Source organism: Zea mays, chromosome 7, assembly GCF_902167145.1.
Source record: "Zea mays cultivar B73 chromosome 7, Zm-B73-REFERENCE-NAM-5.0, whole genome shotgun sequence".
Lineage (NCBI taxonomy): Eukaryota > Viridiplantae > Streptophyta > Magnoliopsida > Poales > Poaceae > Zea > Zea mays.
Window position 1 is genome coordinate 184376546 of NC_050102.1, and position 18817 is coordinate 184395362.

Consider the following 18817-nt stretch of genomic DNA (forward strand, 5'->3'; position numbering starts at 1 on the left):
TAATAGTTTTTCTTTTAAAAGTAGAGTTGGTATATTCATACTTGAGCATGGAGAAGACAATTACTTCAGGCGCACAATACAGAATTGTTTCTCATATCATGTGATGGACCTGCAAATTCAGTGTGCGGCAGTGCGTGGGCGCGCAGGCGAGCGAATGCATGGTGCTGCAGGAGTTGAAGTTGCAGTCCTTCATCAGATAGATTTCTTGCACAGTGAGAGATCTGCAGCATGCTGGCGGATTTCAGAGAGACCGGAGAAAGCTTCATGTCGCTTCTAGACGAATGATGGAATGAGCAGCGAAGGTACCTATATTTTGCTTGCTCCATTTTATTTTTGGGCTCAAATAAATGCACATAGTATTTTGCTATTTTATTTATTTCCAGACATGATTGTGTGGCCTGCTGAACTTGACAGAATGAGCAGCAGATGTGTTAGAACTTGTAGGTTATATGTTCAGGATTGGATGGTGAAACCATTAGGGTGATATAGCTCGACTTTGAAGTCGCGAGGTAGAGTGACGTGGCTGACCCTACCTTGGATTGGGAGTTTGGGACAGAAGGCCTTTGTCGTCGTTGGAGATGCAAAACACAAACATTTTGCAATGCACATATTTAAGTTTGGCACACTTCTATGGCTACTAAGATAGTGTTTGTTGATGTAGTTAGTTATACTGTTGTTTTTGTAAAATACAAATTAATTGTGAATAGCCAACCTTTCTTAAAACATGTAGTTGTTGCCATAGCTTTGTATGGCTGTGCCCCTTTCTTTTTTGTCATACATCCGGTGCTTTCGTTTAAAAGGTAGTTTTGTCAGTTCACAGTACCCTGCAACTTGTTAATTACTATATCTGTTGAAAGGAGTGTCTATTATCTGCAACTTCACATAGCAGGTCAATACAAACAAGACAAAAAAAACTAAACAAAGCATTGGCAATGGTGACCTACCACAAAAATATATTCTTAACAGACAATAAGATTATTTCAGGCTTTGTTCATCCTACTAACAATTTATTTAGACATATACCGCTACGCTTGTAATTACTACTAGTTTCCTTTTACTGATGGCAAGTTGCTGAAGTCTTATGCTATTATTATCTGTATCGATGTGTTACTGCAACACTATGAAATATGGTATGCATCGTTGAGCTAATCAAGTTGCCTGTGGAGGCGATCGTTTTAGTTGTCTCGAATGTTGTTCATCTTGTTTTGAAATTGGTGACACAGGAGTCTTCAGTCTATTCCGTTTCAGTTTGTCCTGCTGATAGTGGAGTGCAATTGTGAATTGTGATAAGTAGGCTGAGCAAATTGTACTGCTAGTGTAGTTTGTTTTGTTTGATTTGTGTGGGCACACTTGAAATTGGCGTGAGTCTAGTAACATAAGTTGTGTCATTTTGCTCAGAAGCCTTACATTTGAGTTCTTTCTGGATCATCTGATGTCCACACTGAGTTTATCTGATGTCCACACTCTGAGTTTATCTGATGTCCACACACTGAGTTTTGGCAATTAATTTGCCTGTTTAGAAGCAGAGTTCTAGAACCTGAACTGTCTGTCTGAAGCAGAGCTCTGGAACCTGAACTGTCTGTCTGATTGGTTGCTGCTTACTTTGTGCTGCACTGAAATTGGTAGTGGTGTCTGTCTAGCCCATTGGAAGTTTTCTTCTCATCTCTGTTTCGTTACTGCACAGGGGAACTTGGTACAGCCATCCATGGTATCAGAATATGACCTGGGAGGAGAAGGGGACCTGTTCAAAGCTCCAGAAGCCATCATCAAGGAACCGCTGCTCCTGAACTGTCTGTCTGATTCTGTTCATTTGTTGCTGTGTAGGATGGGCTTGTGCCAAGCTTGAATCCTCTTGTGAAGGAGTTTCTCAATGCTGCTGATGACAAGCGGAAGGAAGTCCTCTCTAAAATAGAAGAGGATGTTGCTAAGCTCAGCGGTTCTGCAGCCAAGTACTTTCTTCCACCTTCCCCTACACTATGTTTGCAAGCTACTCGATTGATTTAACATTCTGCTAGAAAATTTCATTCCATTTTGTTGGTAGATCTCGCGTCTAGAATTGCCGCTAGATGGGGGAGGTGAGCGGCTCCTAGTCTCTTCAATCCAATGTAATGGCCGGGTTTGTTCCGAGTTCGAGATTGTTAGCTAGTTCTCAGATCCGTCATGGGGCCCTCTATGTTTTCCATTTCTGGTGATGAGCATGTGGTTTGTTCCGTTTGGGTTTAATGGGGTTTAGACCTGTAACTTCATCCATTTTTAGCTTCCACCTACCTGGATCTTAGTAAATTCGAGGACTCACTGCACATGTCCCTATCATACTACTCTTGTTGAATTAAAAGGACCTTGTAGTCTAGTGGCAGCTCTGATTTCATTTCCATTTACTGTGCTGTACCTGCACACCAAAACTCTACATATTACTGCAAGTTCAATCTTCTAATCCTTATGGAATTTCAATCTTGTTCTGACCCTGCCTATACTGCAGCTAAGAAGCTACAAGTGAATGCCGAGGAGAGCAGCCATGACTTGGCTAACCCACCGAAGGTAGAGGAGAAGCTTGGTGTTGTCCCTCATGGCCTGTCCACCGACTCTGAGGTTGCCCAGAGGTGCGCATAGCCTTCTGCCAATCAGTGCTGGTTGTTACTGTCTTGTCATATTATCAATACTTTTATGAATAATATGATTTTGTTGCGTGCAGGGAAGCCGAGTCTATCTCTAGGAAGACTCTCAGGAGCTCAGCCGAGAAGTTTGAGTTCCAAGCTGAGGTTTCCAGACTCATGGACATCATCATCAACTCACTCTAGAGCAACAAGGATATCTTCCTGAGGGAGCTCATATCTAATGCCTCTGATGTATGTATTACATACTGACCCCTGTGTTTGTTCTGCATTGTGGATGCTCGAAATTAACTGGGTGTTCTGCATGTCTGTAGGCGTTGGATAAGATTAGGTTCCTTTCCCTTACTGATAAGGAAGTTCTGGGTGAAGGGGACACTGCAAAGCTTGAGATTCAGGTAGATTTCAATGCTGAGAGCTGTTTTTTTCTTCTGTTGGGCAACGCTTTAGAATCAGACCTCAAGGCATCTGGTCTATGCTTATGCAGATTAAGTTGGACAAAGAGAAGAAAATCCTCTCCATTCCGGATAGGGGTATTGGTATGACCAAGGAAGATCTTATTAAGAACCTTGGAACGATTGCTAAATCTGGCACTTCAGGTACTGCCTTTTCATCTTTCCAGCTGATTACTGCACTCATAATATTTGTTTATGAGTGCAGGAACAGGAGCTGCTCGAGTCTCTTGTCAAAGCTGATACAGTGAGTTCTCTGTGATGATTGGTCTCAGTATTGTACTGGGTTTCAGTGTGTCTGCTCAGAGTCTTAGCCCGTTGAATCCATAGTTTGTCTGTTTTCCACCAGGGACTGTATAGGATGTTCTCTAACCAATGGCCAGGCCAATGCTCGTTGTGGTTTGAAACCTTCGTTCGATATATAGTCTGAACTCTGAATTGATGCAGAGAAGGCAGGAAAGAGCTAAAAAGATGGAAGAAAAGAAAGTGTATCTGCAACTGTACGAAGCAATGGAGGCGCTGGTCAAGATCGATCTGGAGACCAACAAGATCATGGACTTCATCAAGTTTGACGTCGGCAACGTGGTCATGGTGACTGGCAGGAGGAACACCGGGCGTGTAGGAGTCATCAAGAACAGGGAGAAGCACAAGGGCAGCTTTGAGACCATCCACGTGCTGCTTGGAGCTTTTTGCTATGTCTAGTTTTCTCGTATTTGTTGTACAGGAAAACATAGAATAGAATTCAAATTTGGTGGTCGCAAAAGTGTGGAGACTTTAATTCATATAAAGTTAGGCTTAACATTAGTGCAAACAATTGTATTTTAGTTTAGATTTAGAGTACACACTTATGTATGTATATTTCTCTTTCAAATCATTATAACATGATGTCTGAAAAAATGATTATAAATTGAAGAATGTACCGTCGTGTAAGTCATTTCGTTTAAATCTTAATAAGACGGTTACCAAAATGTCTAATATCAGTCTCCTAAATAAGACGGTTTCTAAAACGTCCATTATTAGTCACCTAAATAAGATGGTTTTCATATTGTAATCGTCTATTATTGTAGGATATTCGAGACGGTTTGATAAATAATTTATGACTTTTAATGTTTGTATTCTCTACGATTCTTTAGAAGCAGTGTCTTAAAAAAACCTAATTCAAGATGGTTTATCGGACGAAATGACTTAAACAAATATCTTTTTCAGACGGTTTATCGGACAAAATGACTTAAACAAATACCTTTTTCAGACGGTTATAAATAAAAAACTGTCTTATATAATATCTTTTAAGACGGTTTATAACCATCTTAAATGTGGGACATCTTTTGCGACTCCATCAAAATTGGACACTTCATAAGCGTCTTAATAACTGAAAATTAACCGTCTCATATAGCTTAATCTGTAGTAGTGTATGTCCACGCCGGAACCGCCCGGCCGTGCGTCAGCCAGAGTCGTGCCCCCATCCTCGCCGGCTCGCCTGGCTGGCTGCGCATTGGCCAGATCCGTGCCCCGTCCGCGCGCATGTCAGCCATCGCTGTCGTGGTCCGCGCAGGATCCTCTAGCCCGCAAGGCCGCCGTCGCGCGCTCGGTCTGGTCTATTTAAGGTGGTGCGGCCGAATCGAAAGGTTGCGTTAGGTCCGGGCTTCCGATCACTCTTTGAAAGCGCAAGGCTCCTAATAGATAATATATATATATATATATATATACAATCTACAATACAAAAAGGTTGTTGGTGAGGAGATTTGAACCTAGCAACATTTGGTGGAAGTAGCACCTTCAACCATCTGAGCTAGTGTTTGCTTGTGATGTAAAAACGAAAGATATTATAAATAAAGAAGATCTATCTATGTGATGTACAACAGCCATAACAGTGTACATAGAACCGACTAGCTAGTTAAGAGTAATATGACTAGGCATATTTCTCCTAAGTTCTTCTAAACTCACGAACTCCAAAATAAGCGGTGAGGTGGAGATCATACAATTCAAGTCTTGTGGTAGTATGACTGATTTATTTACAAAATCCTTACATGTAGTCTCATTCAGAAAATGTGATCGAGGTATAGGTATGAGGCACTTGAGAGATTTGCAGGTTTTAGGGTAGATAATCCCTGAGTAAATAAGTTGTCCAAAGCTTTGTTTACGTTAAAGGACTTGCAATCTAATATAGTGGTTATAGGAGACTTAGGTCTGTTTGGTTCGCTGTCTAACTTATCATAGTTTGTTTAATCTTTTCTGTTTAAAGTTAGTTTTTTAATTTTTTTACCGACTAATCTTAGATAAGTTATGGCTCAGTTAGCTTCAGCCGGGATGCAAAATTTCTCACGGCTTTTCACGGGCCCGTATGCAAACTTGAGTGGGCTTCTGCGAGCCTGGCCACTTCAGCTGAGAAAGCGGCAGCAAGCAGTGACTTTGACTGAGTACACAGTCAAAGTCACGGCCGGGTATATATATGCCAATAGACGCGATCATGGAAGCCAACAACTCAAGCAATCATGGGAGCCACCTCGTTTTCATTCACAACGGCAGCAGCCATTCTCCACCTCGCCCTCCTCCTTGCAGCAGCTCGACGGCACGGCGCGACGGACTACACCGTCGGCGACTCCGCCGGGTGGGCCATCGGCCCCAACTACCTCATCTGGTCGCAGAAGTACAACTTCACCGCCGGCGACACCCTCGGTACGTACGCCCTGTATATATTATTAGCTGCTGCTGGCCTCCTCTCTCCTGCTGTTTGATCCGATTCACAAACAATCTGCCGACGCGCCCCGCAGTGTTCAACTACGTGAAGGAGCAGCACAACGTGTACCAGGTGACGCAGGACGAGTTCCGGACGTGCGAGCCGCCGGCGAACCAGTCGACGCGCGTGTGGGCGACGGGCCACGACCTCGTCAACCTCACCGTGCCGGGGGACTACTACTTCCTCTGCAACGTCGCCGGCCACTGCCTCGGGGGCATGAAGTTCTCTATCGCCGTGGCCGCGCCACCCCCTCCGCCCCCGCCGCCGCCGCCCCCGCCGGCCCTGACGCCACCGCCACCGCCGCCGCCGAGCTCGGGCTGCGTGCCGTTGATTTCACGGCGGCGCGCGTGGGCGGAGGTGGGGCGGATTCCATTCCTCGCGGCGATCGGCCTGCTCGTTCTCACTTGATTGTCGTCGTCGTTGGTAGGTACGGTGGTTACCAATACTACTTTTTTTTTTGTGATGGTTGACCTGGACGTTTTCTTGGAATTGATGGTTGGGATGAACTATTGCTATGCAAGTAATGGCGTGCGCATGCATGTCTACGTTTGATTGATAGTGTTGACTTTGTACTCAAAATGTTATTATCGGTACGTGTGTTTGGGTCCTTTTGGTAGGGATCTCAAGTGCTCAAGCAAGAAGAGATAAAAGGGGCTCATACCACTAGTACAAAATGTTTATTGGTTGATTTTTTACTGACGGTTCTAAAAAAACGACGGTGAAAAGATTTATTTTTACTTGCTAGCTTCAAGTTTTGGTTGTTCTGAAAAACGCTAGTAAAAATAGATTGCAAAACTTTTTATACTAGTGTGAAGTGTAAGTGGAGAGAAGAGAAAGAAAAAAAAACTCATAAACATCAACTATATAATCAAATATAGCATTTTCGTCCAGGGTGTGCTTCTACGATAGACATTTCCTTTCTCCTCCAGCTGACCGACGGGCCTCAGTCACCGGAGGCTTTTTCCTATGCGCGCTTGCTGACCGATGGGCTCCAGAGACCGGGGAACTTATCCCCGACAATAGCCCCCAAGCCTCTTTGGGGAGAGTATCTCCCATCGGGAGCTGATGAAGGGTAAGGTGACGTTTGTCCTTTCGTCTTTTGAGTGACTATGATATTTATGCCCTCGGGACTCGGACCGCCTCCGACGTAGCATGCTGTCTCCTTGGGGCGGAGTTGTGTGCTTTTGCCCCCCTTTATAAGCTCTGGGCAGTCGTCTGTCTATCATCTCCCTAGAGTTTTTCGTCCTTGGGCCCTCGCTCTGTATGGGGTCCGCTGGAGGGTCAGCTGATGGTTCTAGGGTCGCGAGGAAGCCACGTTCCGTCTATCTAGCTCTAGGGTAAGGCCTCGCCTTTCCCGTATGACTCCTCCTCTCTTCTATCGATTCTGATGCCTCTCTGATGCAGGGTGGCCCCCGCTCCCTTCAATAGGGATGATATTGTCTATGGACAATATTGTTTGTAGCGCTAGCTCACCCGCGTTGTAACATGCCCTGTTGTGACTTTCCGGAATAATGAAGAAGACAATCTGTCGCTTTTCGCTCTGTGGGTGACATTGTTCGTAGCGCTCGCTGGAGCTTGAGCTTTTGAGTCTTTACCTATGCGCGAATTAGGAGGCTTGTTCGGGTTCATGGTGGGGGCTACGATTTGCGTCTCCTTGATATCCTAGCCCGTGTGTGCGAGACCGTGGAACTCGGAACTCACCGGGGCATGGCAATGACTCTTGCTATTGTGCTGCTACACTTCGGTGGTAATTTCCATGATGCCATCAATCCGCTTGAGGGTTCGTCAATGGCAGATCTGGACCTATTGTTAGGAGATTTCGATGCCGCTGCGAACGTCGTGCTCGGGGTGGTGTTGTGAAAGAAATAGTACACAATCGATCGTAGTTTCGTGATTCGTAATCTTCCATGGCTCTGCTTACGACTCAGCTGCTCCAATGACGCGTATGGTTTTTGGCCCCCTGACCCTGCTTTGTCTCGAGTCCTTTGGGTCTAGGGGGTGCTTTTCGTGCAACTTTTACCCATCCGCCATACTCGTGCAGGGCGAGCCCCTGCTCGGTGAGGGGTCTGTCTGGGAGGCCTATGCCATCTTTTTAGTTTTACTCTCCCCTGTGCATCCCCTTTGCGGGAATGGGGAGGTGTGCTATACCACATTTTCCTCGATGGGCTAGCACTAGCGCTCGGTGAGTTTCAAATGGGTAATTCGAGTGAGGCTTTGGTTCCTTCTGCAGGACCCAAGAGCGAGGTCTCTTTGGGACCGTCCTCATACTCTCGGGCACCGACTCATATAGTTGTCGGTTCCGTTCGATTGGAACCGATGGCTCGCAGCCTCTCTCCATGATAAACCATGAGTCATACTTTCTGAGGACTCGAACACGAGTTGGTGACACCCTTAATGTTTCATACGTGGGTCCTGGCCGCTAGTGTGCCTGTCTCCAGCTGCCTCTCGCTCTATTTTTGCTGGAGCAACCACAAGCCCTTCGTGGATCGACCTTCGAACTCTAGAATTCATGGCTGTCTCGCCATGAGCTTTTTGTTTTTTGGTCGCCTCCGTGGGCAGGCTCAAGCGAGACAGAATTCTGAGCGACCGTCGAGCGAGGTCTCGGACGAATCGTGGCTCATCCTTTCTTAACCTCATGGAATGTGTCTTATGATCCTTTTTGGGTAGTTAGGTGTGAAAGGGAAATGTGCCCTTGGGCCATTTCTATAAGTATTTTGGTGATTAGATGCCCAACACATATTGTATTAAGGTGATGTGTGCCAAGTGTTAGAGAAATGCAAATAAAGAATAAAGGTAAGCTCTAGACGCTTGGTCAATTATTTTATATGCTAAACACTATTGTCTAAGTGCCAGGGATTCAGCTAAGTCAAGTCCAAAAGAATCAAAAGAAGACAAAGAAAGAAATGAAGAAAAGGTGCTGGACTGCGCAGCACCGGACGGTCCGGAGCTACTCACCGGACATTCCGGTGTGTGCATCGGACAGTCCGGTGCAAGATCTGCGCAACTCGTCGCTCTCGGGTTTTTCCTGGCTACGTCGGCTATAAATCACTGGACAATACGTGTGAGGCACCGGACAGTCCACGCGAGGCGCCTGACAGTCCGGTGCTCTGGACGCGCAATGGCTATGTGCCACGTCGACGAGCGCCAACGGTCAAATGGTGCACTGGACGGTCCGGTGCCCCACAGAAAAGAAAATCAGTCAATCAGGGGATTCTCTACTGCGTACTGTGCGCATACTGTTCACTATCAGGTGCGCCACCGGACAGTCCGGTGTGCCACCAGACAGAAGGCAAGAATTGCCTTCCAAATGGATTTCCAACGGCTCTAGCTGCCTTGGGGCTATAAAAGGGACCCCTAGGCACATGGAGCACTACACCAAGCATCCATTGAACATTCTAAGATGCCTAGACTCCGCAACCACACAATCAGATCATCGTGTTTGAAATTTGAGCACCGTTTGAGTTGTAAACTCCCTGCGTCGTGTTTTGTGCTCACGTCTTGACTTGTGTGCGTGTGTTCACTGTGATTCTTGCGTGTGTTCACTGTGATTCTTGCGTGTGTTTCTTTCCCTCCCTTATTCGTGTGCTCTTATTGTGATCAACTTTGTAAGGGTGAGAGGCTCCAACTTGTGGATATTCCTCACAAACGGGAAAACAAGTATAAGGAAGAAAACCGTGGTATTCAAGTGAATCATTGGATCACTTGAAAGGGGTTGAGTGCAACCCTCGTTCATTGGGACGCCACAACGTGGAAGTAGGCAAGTGTTTTACTTGGCCGAACCACGGGATAAAATCATCGTGTCTCTTGTGTCGCTTTTCTTTATGATTGGTTTCTTCTCAAGAGTTCTCGCTATAGCAACCTGGCTTTAATCTTACTAACATTTCATAATCAAGTTGTGCTATTAAGTGTTGAATTTTACAGGATCACCTATTCACCCCCCCTCTAGGTGCTCTCAAGGTGTTAAGCGTGTTTAGGGACGTAACCCTGGTACCCCTAATTACGATACCCGACATGACGATTGAGAAAATCGTGGCGTCAGATGGGACGAGCATACTATTCACCAAGGGGTCCCACTTTTAGACAACCTATATGACTGGTGGCACATGTCTCAGTTCATGAACTTTGGTGCAACAGTGATCGTCAAACCAGTTTGACATGGATTGACTGCTCTCATGTTTATTTCTAAAGGTCATTGGACCCTAAAATTTTGGTTTAACAGTCGTGAGACTCTAAGGCGTTAGATTATACAGTCAGGTAGTCATTAGGTGACAATGGTAATGTTTAAACGGCTAGTACACAAAACATCTACACGCATCAAACCCATGCGTTATGGTCTAATGGTAGGGCGTCTGACATTCCAATGACTCACAATCTGCAATGACTTGGTTCCATTAACTACTTGGCCCTTAGAACCTTATAAATTGAGGTTGTGTGGGCCTAGGGAGGACATCCTAGCTTCCCAACTGAATACACATCTTAATAAGCTAAAGAAAACATCTTCCACTCACATCTAATGTTAGTGACTCATCCAAATTAAGTTTGGGGGAGTGATGCCTAGTGAATTGTGTTGAGAGCTTGCATCTAGTGGCACTAGTGTTCTTATTGAGCTACCTGATTCTTGTTACTCTTGGTGGTTGTCTCCACCTAGATGCTTTAGAGGCAGACAAAGGTCGTTGAGGTGCTTTGGTGACTATTGCTAGCTCCCATCATCATATTGTATGGGGCTTTTGTGGTCATTCCTATAGGAGAGTCGCAAATACCAACTCTAGTAGAATAGTTGCTTGTTGGAGTTTTCCCTTACAATGATTCTTATGGTGCCCTATGTGGGATTGCCGTATTACACCAATAAGAACATAAATCATCTAGGCTTAGACTCACCGTAATGATCATGTACGTTGTCAGCAAGCAATTGAACCTCATATTGTGTCTACCTCTTGCCTCATGTGGTTTAAATTCTAAGTTACACTTACTATATATTTACATATTACACAAAGTACTATCTAAGAATTAATAAGATTTTGTTACATAATTTTTTATAGGCTATTCACCTCCATATAGCTATCTAAGAAGTTGTTCGACTGCTCCAAGTACCGTAGCTCGACTGTAGCTATTGCAAGCTTTAGCTACTTCCAAGTATCGTAGTTTCCTTTGGAAATGTCGCAGCCATAGAAACTTTCAGCTGCAACAAACGTCTTGTAAGATCCTATAAAGTGTTATCAAAGCCTTGATCACCTCTAGTTTTAAAGACTACCAAGCTTAGTTATAAAGATGGCTCATATGACAACATGGAAAGTCCACCTCAATTTGACATAACAAACTATGAATATTGAAAAAAGAAAATATGCACACACTTAAGATCAATGAACAAAAATGTTTAGGATGTTGTACATAAAGAATTTAAGTTGTTTACATGAATAGTTCAACACCTAGAGAGGAAGAAAACTCCAAATATAAAGAAAACTTACAATTTAAAGTTGTAGATAAAGATGTGTTTGATGAAAATTTGGTGTTTCTAAAACTGGTAGCAAGATGTACATCATAGAGCAGTTGTATGACTTCAGAATGGTGATAACCGACAAGTAGTGGAATAAGCTCATGAGATACAAGGACTAGCTAAGGACGTCTAGTATTTTTCATGTATGTTACAAGTTTGTGGCCGGCGGTGTTATCGCTAAGCCGCCACCTTTTTAGAGGGATTTTGTTATTTCTCTAAAACACAAGAGAGAAGTGTTTAGCTTAGCAGAGCTTATTAGGTTTCTTGATATTGAGGAAAGGGTGAGAGAAAATACATCAAGGAAAGGGGCGATCTAGGACCTTAGGGTCGTCGGAACCTTTGAGCTCAGGGCATGTCATGGTTGTAACCATGGTGTGGTTGTGTTATATAGGTGCGCTTATTTTGCCACTTGGTCAGTGTCACACCCAGTTTTGGAAGGTAAATCGAATGCGAACCATGTACGTGCCAGGATCAGAACTCACGTACACAACGATTACATAATTGGACATTGTTGGGGGCCTTCGGCTTACGAAGGTCCTCAAAAACAGGATTTAACAGTATTTCTGGAGTATAATGTGTGTGAACAGGTATCTTCGGACTCGAGTCGGTATCACAGTAGGAGAAGCCCAAAATAATACGAAGGTTGATACAACGCCGAAGATGTGAGCGGGAAAGCTTCGGTGTGGTGGCAGAAAGTGAAACCGACTTAAAGATGAAAAGGCCATTCAGACCTCGGTGGATTACTATAGAATTATTACCAAATGTAAATGGCATGAATGTAATTCTGTATGAGCTGTGTCACATGCCTATAAATAGGTGAACAGTATCTCCGTACTGTTCACGCTGATCGGTCAATCACTTTTGCGTCACGCTTGTACTTTCATTTCCTTCAAGCTGAAGGTACATTTGTAATTCGATGTTATTTCTGTTTCTACATAACAATAATGCAAAAATAAATTAATAATAATAATATGCAATTGTCTATGTTATTCTTTATAATCCATCCTCCGTCATTGTATTTATGAAGGTACGCCCTTCATAACCTTCGTCCGAAAGTCATTATATCCTAAGGGGAATAATGCTTCGAAGGACGAAGGACTTTAACGATTAACATTTTTCTATGTTGCCTTGTTCTTAACTTGAAGCGTTTGAGAACAAGTCCCCAACATTGGCGCCCACCTCCGGTGAACTCACTTCCACTCTGAGTTTTCTGAACACCTTCGGCGATCATAAACCTTCGCTATGGCGCCGAAGAAAGCTTCAGCAACTGGCACTGCAGCTCTTCAACCGCTGGACCACAATCAGGAAACTGTCTCTCTTCAGGAGGCCCGAAGCCAGAAAAGGAAGGCTGTTAGCCCGACACCACTAGAGGATGAGATAGACCAAGAAATCAGAGACATGGAGATGCTTCACCAACAGGTGCAGAAGAAGAAGGAAAAGATGGCCAGGCTAGCTGAACTACAAAGGCAGATAGACGAAGCCTCTGAGGAAGTTCGTCATCTTACTCAGGATGAGCAACACCGAAGGCCTCAGCACCAAGACCTTCATCAGGAGGGTTTCCTCAATGAAGATGACTGGTATGACAATTTCCATCATGGGAATTTTGTTTTTGATGATGCTTCTCCTCTGTCCGCTGAGCTGTAGGCTACACCTTGGCCTTCGTCCTACAAGCCGCCTCAGCTTCCCATATTTGATGGTCACTCAGACCCGAAGCAGTTTTTGATGAGCTACGAAGCAACAGTATCTTCGTATGGTGGCAATGCTGCGGTCATGGCCAAATCTTTTGTTATGGCTGTCAGGAGTGTTGCTCAAACCTGGTACTCCTCCCTTCGACCAGGAACCATCACTTCATGGCAAAAGCTGAAGGACTTGTTGTTAACCAGCTTCCAAGGGTTCCAGACGAAGCCGGTCACGGCTCAAGCTCTATTCCAGTGCACCCAGGATCACGAAGAGTACCTTCAGGCGTACGTCCGGAGGTTCTTGCGTTTGAGGGCACAGGCACCAACAGTGCCCAACGAAATTGTCATTGAGGCCATGATCAAGGGGCTTCGGCCAGGACCGTCAGCTCAGTACTTCGCTAGGAAGCCTCCTCAAACTTTGGAGAAGCTGCTCCAGAAGATGGACGAGTACATTCGGGCCGATAATGATTTTCGCCAAAGAAGGGAGGAGGCTTTCAGGTTTTCTGAAATGACCAGGGGCTTCGGAGGGAGGTTCTATCCGAGGCACGTTAGATCAATTCATAACTCTACCCAAAATGACGATAGAGGGAGCCAACAGCAAAGGCCACAGTGTTCCTCACAAGCTTCGGGGCAACAGCAAGGCTCTTTCCGACCACCAGCTCCGAGAGGCAGAGGCGCCAGGGGCTTCGGCGGAAGATTTGGCGATCAACCGAGAAGAATCTTTTGCCTATTCTGTGGTGAGAACAAAGGTCATACCACCAGGATGTGCCATGTTACCATCCAGAAGCAAAAGGAAATAGCCGAAGCGGCAGCACAACAAGCTCAGTCGAAGCAGGTCATGCACACTGCTTCGTATCATTCGCCTTACATCCCAGAGTATGTAGGCAATCACCCTGCAGTTTCTGTTGCTTCGGCGAGTCAACCTCAAGCTTCCTGGCAACAGCCTCCGCCTCCACCACCGCTGCAACAAGGCCAGCAGCCAGAAGGGAGCCAATATGCTCCACACCAAAGGGACTTCAGAGAACAGTCCGAAGCTCGCACAGTCAACAGCACTGTGCCAGAGTCAAAGCACATCTATTGACAAATATCCTACATAGATAGCAGTCTTTTTTATTCAGTTCTATTTTCCGTGTAACAAAGGACATCTTTTAAATTTCATGTAATAGTTTCGTTCTTTGCCACAAGGAAAATATATTTTCTCCACAGGTTTAAGTTGGCAAAGTATAAAGATTTGTAATAACAAGGAGGACCTTCGAATTATCAAAAAATTCTTCGAAGCAACAAAAAAGTCGTTCTAAGGAACGCAGAGTAAGTTTGCTGAAGTCATAAAAAGCCGTTCCAAGGGGAGCGCAGTGTAAGTTTTCTGCTCCAAAGTCGTTCCTAAGGGAATGCAGAGCTTACAGCGAAAAGTCAACGCTGATTCCGCCGAAAGTAAAAGGCGAAGAAGCTCCAAAGTCGTTCCTAAGGGAATGCAGAGCTTACAGCGAAAAATAAACGCTGATTCCGCTGAAGTAAAAGGCGAAGAAGCTCCTAAGGGAGGCTTATAAAAGATTGTGTGTTTTATTGCAGGGATGTGTGTGTATCTTCGGAATAAACACCACCTCGCATAACATAACATCATCGCATCATTTCGCATAGCATAAGCATCATACATCATGTTGCATATGGCACAAGAGGCGGACGCAATATCAATCTGTAGAAGAACGTTTCGAAAAAAGGGAAAAATCATGATGTCACAAGGAGATACATTATTGATCTTCAGAAGTGTAGCTTCGGAAAATATCTTCACGAAGCCTGGATATTATTCATCAGAACACTATGGAGATTGTTGTGACAAAGAAAAATTCTTCTTCACGAAGCATGAAAAGAAGGGAAGGTGTTTTTTCGTCAAAAACTCAAAAATGGTATGTGTAAAATTTCATGCATCGTAAAGAATTGAACAATAAAAACAGGTATATTACATTCAGGGTTATAAAATGTTACAATATATTACATTTCAGAAGTTTTTATAATAATACTTAATCTTCTCTCAAAACGACTTCTGCAGCTTCGTTCAGGAGCCGATTAACAACTTCATCCATGATAGCTTCAGCCATCTCTTTAATTTCGTCGTCTCCTTTCGGGGGAGGTCCCGAAGACGCTTTAGTAGGATCTGAAGGAGGACAGGATGCGGCTACACTGCTATCACAAATTGCGAACGAAGTTTAAAATCGAAAATTACAACACAATAAAAACCACTAGTTGATACCTATTTGTCCTTCGGGCTCTGCGCTTTTTTCAGCAGCTTCAGCCACTTCTCTAGCATCGTGAATGCCCTTTTCGCTTTTTCGAATAATTTCTCGGGCCATTTCTCGGCCACCATTATCCCAGACGTCGGTGAAAAATTTTCCACCTACCATGCTAGCTTCGGCCGAAGGATCTCTTGCATCTTCAAAGGACAAGCCAGCTTCGGATTGTGCTAAAATTTTTACATGCTCGCAGCCCTTTTTCTCTAAGATGGTGGCAATTCCCCTGGCACCTGAGAAAGCGCATATGTCTCCGCGGCTGTTTAAAATTTCCTCGAAAGCCTCAGCTTCGTGATCGATCCATTCGATAGGGCCTTTGGGGTCGCCTCTTGTAAAGTTTTCTTCGCTCGAAAAAGCGCCGACACTGGCGAAGCTAGCTTTCAACTTCTTCACACACTCTATAGATTTGTTATAACATCTTTTCTTGGATGAACGAAGCTCTTCAACAGTTCCCTCTAAATGATTTGCCCATTGGTCACTGAGTTCTCGTTTCGTTTCTTCAAGCATGCGTTCCTCTTTGGCTCTGGCCAGTTGTTTTCGAAGATCTTCAATTTCGCGTTTCTGAGCTTCAGCTTGACCTTTAAAAGTAGCTTCGTCTTCCTTTATTTTATTTATTAATGAATGTAATATTTTATCTTTTTCGAGACCTTCGTTCCTCAGTTCAATTACTTCGGAACGAAGGTTGCTTAGGGCTATAGCACACCCTTCGTCTTCAGCATCTTTTTGGGCCCTAAGGGCATTGCTAAGTATCAGGCCCTGCAAAGAAGAATATGTGTATGTCATTAGATTTAAGCAAACGAAAATTTTTGGTTTCAACAAAAAATACAAAGTTCCCATTTGTTGCACCTTTAAACTATTATATGCCAGGCTGTCGGCCAGATCGTTCTTCGACAGCACCGAGAGCCCGTCTTCTAGTGTTGGGAATCCGAAGCTCTTGCTCATCTCCCGACAGACAGAAATCTCCTTACTGTCAGGGAGACAATACAAAAAGTCTTCTTCTCCACTACCATTGAATATTAACGCCCCCTTTGGATACTTCAGTTTTTGGGCATAGCGCTGGGCCTCTTGCTTTTCTTTTTCTGATAATTTTTTCCCCGAAGCATGACGAACAATATAATCAAGGACTTTGGGGGATGCTTCGGGGGCAATGACACTGATTTCTTCAAAAGTTGGCCCTGTTATTTTTTCTTCTTCGGTTTCCAAGGATTTTATCTTCGTGGGCTCTGAGGACCCAACTTCGGCTTCAGTTTCTTGCTCTGGAACTTTAATATCAGAAATTTCAGTTTTTGCTTCGGGAATGGCAACAGTTTTCTTCGGAGGTGTGCTTGATGATTTAATTGTTTCCAGAACATCTAGCACATTAGCCATTCTCTTTCTTTTCGGAGTCACTGCTAGCACCTTTCGATTTTTTACTATCTCAACATTTGCTGCAGGACTAAAAACTTCTGATGTTTTTTCCTCAGTTGGTTTTTTCACTTCTTCCATTTTTTCTGTGGATGGCGCTTCGGCCACCTCTTTTGTTTCTGGTAACAAAATCTTCGGTTCTTCCAATTCTATCCTTGTTGGCGCTTCGGCCATTTCTGCGACTTCTGGCAACAAGGTTGGTTTGGTTGGCTTTTCTGCTTCGGTGGCCGAAGAGGTTTCTCCGGTGAACTCAAGCACCGAAGCTAGTTCAATATAGCGCGGCCGATGTGTGAGGACTTTTATCCTCTTTCTTTTCGGTTCTGGCTCGCTAGGAGCAGTTGCAGCTTCTTCTTTCACAGAGATTGTGTTTTTTCTTTTCTGCCCTCGAATGGGATAACGATAGTCAGGGTAGACGAACCCGATTGCATCAAACACCCGATTCAGCCTCTTCTTTTTTCGGCCTCCGAAGGCTGCTGACAGTGCAGTATCTTCGGCCTTCGAATAAGCCCCGAGCAGTTCATCACTTAAATTTTCAATGCTTTTTAACCAGTCATCATCTGGCTCAACGTATTTATCTCCGAACTTAAAAGTATACTTCAGCCTGATAAGTCCACCTTCGTCGGCTTCTTTTATGTTTTCTTGCGGCATTTCCCATTTCTCCGCGAGCGGCCATACCCTGAAGGCAATATGCTCTTGTACCAAATCTCTCGTTCCAATAAAAGAACAAATAACGCCGAAGGCTCTCTGGCATTCTTCGGCAGCTTCATTCATTTCAACCTTCGGCCTCCGAAGGCCGAAGCTTTGCCAAATAGGGCGCATAATTATACCTTTGATATCTTCTCGTACTGTCAGGTCATTCTTCACATAAAACCATTCTGTCATCCAGTCGCCGGGCCATCTCTTCCGAAAGGTTGGCACGGGACAGCTTGACCCGGACCGAGAAACGAAACTGTAGCAGCCAAAATTGTTGTGATACTGTTCTTTACCCCAAGGTTTTGTTTCGCATAATAACTCGTGTATATTGCAGAAACTTTTTGCATCAGGCTTCAGACCTTGGCTTCTCACGGCCCACACGAAGATATTCAGCCTTATGATTGCCTCGGGGGTAAGTTGGTGAAGATAAACTTCGAATATTTTCAGCACCTCTATGACAAACTCGCTCAAGGGAAATCGTAGTCCAGCTTTTAAAAAGCTTCGGTACACTACGACTTCATTCTCTTCAGGGTGTGGACAAGTTTTTCCCCTTCGTCGGCCCTCACAATGGACAGATCCCGGAAATACCTTCCTCTCATGTTGACAAGATGATTTTCTTTGATAGTTGATTTGCCGAAAACCGCATGGCTTGGTCGCCAAGGGCGATCTTTGGAGTCTTCACCACCACTGTCCACATCATAACTGTCGCTGTCACCAGTATCTTCAGACAAACCTTCCAGAATCTCCTTGGTGATTTTTTCTGTATTGGTCTTCGACATCGCTATAAGAAACCCCAAGTTCTTCTCTTCGTCGAGACTCAGCTTCATCTCAGCAGCAGCCTTCTTATCTTCAGACATCTTCGGAAACACTAAAAAACTGTTTTCAAAGCCGAAGCTTCAAAACTAAAAGCTCAGCAAATCTTAGTGAACAAGAGCTAAAAATTGAGTGAGCGGGAGCAGATGGCAAGAGAGCGTGCCAAATGAGTTTGCGGTATGACCGTATTTATACGCCCAGTGCGTTGAAAATTGAAAGACCCCGCTTGTCAGTGAATGTTGCTATTCTAGCAAAGGGAAGGTGTTTTTTTGGACCTTCGGCGTAAAGCCTTCGTCCATGTCGCAATCTAAATTTATTATTTCAAACAAATTAATATTGCGAGGGGCTACTGTTGGGGGCCTTCGGCTTACGAAGGTCCTCAAAAACAGGATTTAACAGTATTTCTGGAGTATAATGTGTGTGAACAGGTATCTTCGGACTCGAGTCGGTATCACAGTAGGAGAAGCCCAAAATAATACGAAGGTTGATACAGCGCCGAAGATGTGAGCGGGAAAGCTTCGGTGTGGTGGCAGAAATTGAATCCGACTTAAAGATGAAAAGGCCATTCAGACCTCGGTGGATTACTATAGAATTATTACCAAATGTAAAGGGCATGAATGTAATTCTGTATGAGCTGTGTCCCGTGCCTAT

General features: G+C 44.5%; 2 protein-coding genes and 1 long non-coding RNA gene across 3 annotated transcripts; all 3 read left to right on the top strand.

The window, feature by feature from the left end:
- The first annotated feature begins 1263 nt into the window (after positions 1 to 1263).
- LOC109939409 (uncharacterized) lies at positions 1264 to 2526 on the top strand. Its single transcript, XR_002263727.2, has 3 exons — positions 1264 to 1949; positions 2042 to 2075; positions 2480 to 2526. It is a non-coding gene; the product is annotated as an uncharacterized lncRNA (long non-coding RNA).
- A 40-nt stretch (positions 2527 to 2566) lies between these two features.
- LOC103633618 (endoplasmin homolog) lies at positions 2567 to 3872 on the top strand. Its single transcript, XM_035961256.1, has 6 exons — positions 2567 to 2589; positions 2693 to 2759; positions 2799 to 2846; positions 2927 to 3007; positions 3097 to 3308; positions 3509 to 3872. The coding sequence occupies exons 1-6, from the start codon at positions 2567 to 2569 to the stop codon at positions 3654 to 3656; spliced, it is 579 nt and encodes a 192-aa protein (XP_035817149.1). The 3' UTR covers positions 3657 to 3872.
- A 1654-nt stretch (positions 3873 to 5526) lies between these two features.
- LOC103633617 (mavicyanin) lies at positions 5527 to 6511 on the top strand. Its single transcript, XM_008655338.3, has 2 exons — positions 5527 to 5737; positions 5833 to 6511. The coding sequence occupies exons 1-2, from the start codon at positions 5554 to 5556 to the stop codon at positions 6204 to 6206; spliced, it is 558 nt and encodes a 185-aa protein (XP_008653560.1). The 5' UTR covers positions 5527 to 5553; the 3' UTR covers positions 6207 to 6511.
- The last annotated feature ends 12306 nt before the right edge of the window (positions 6512 to 18817 follow it).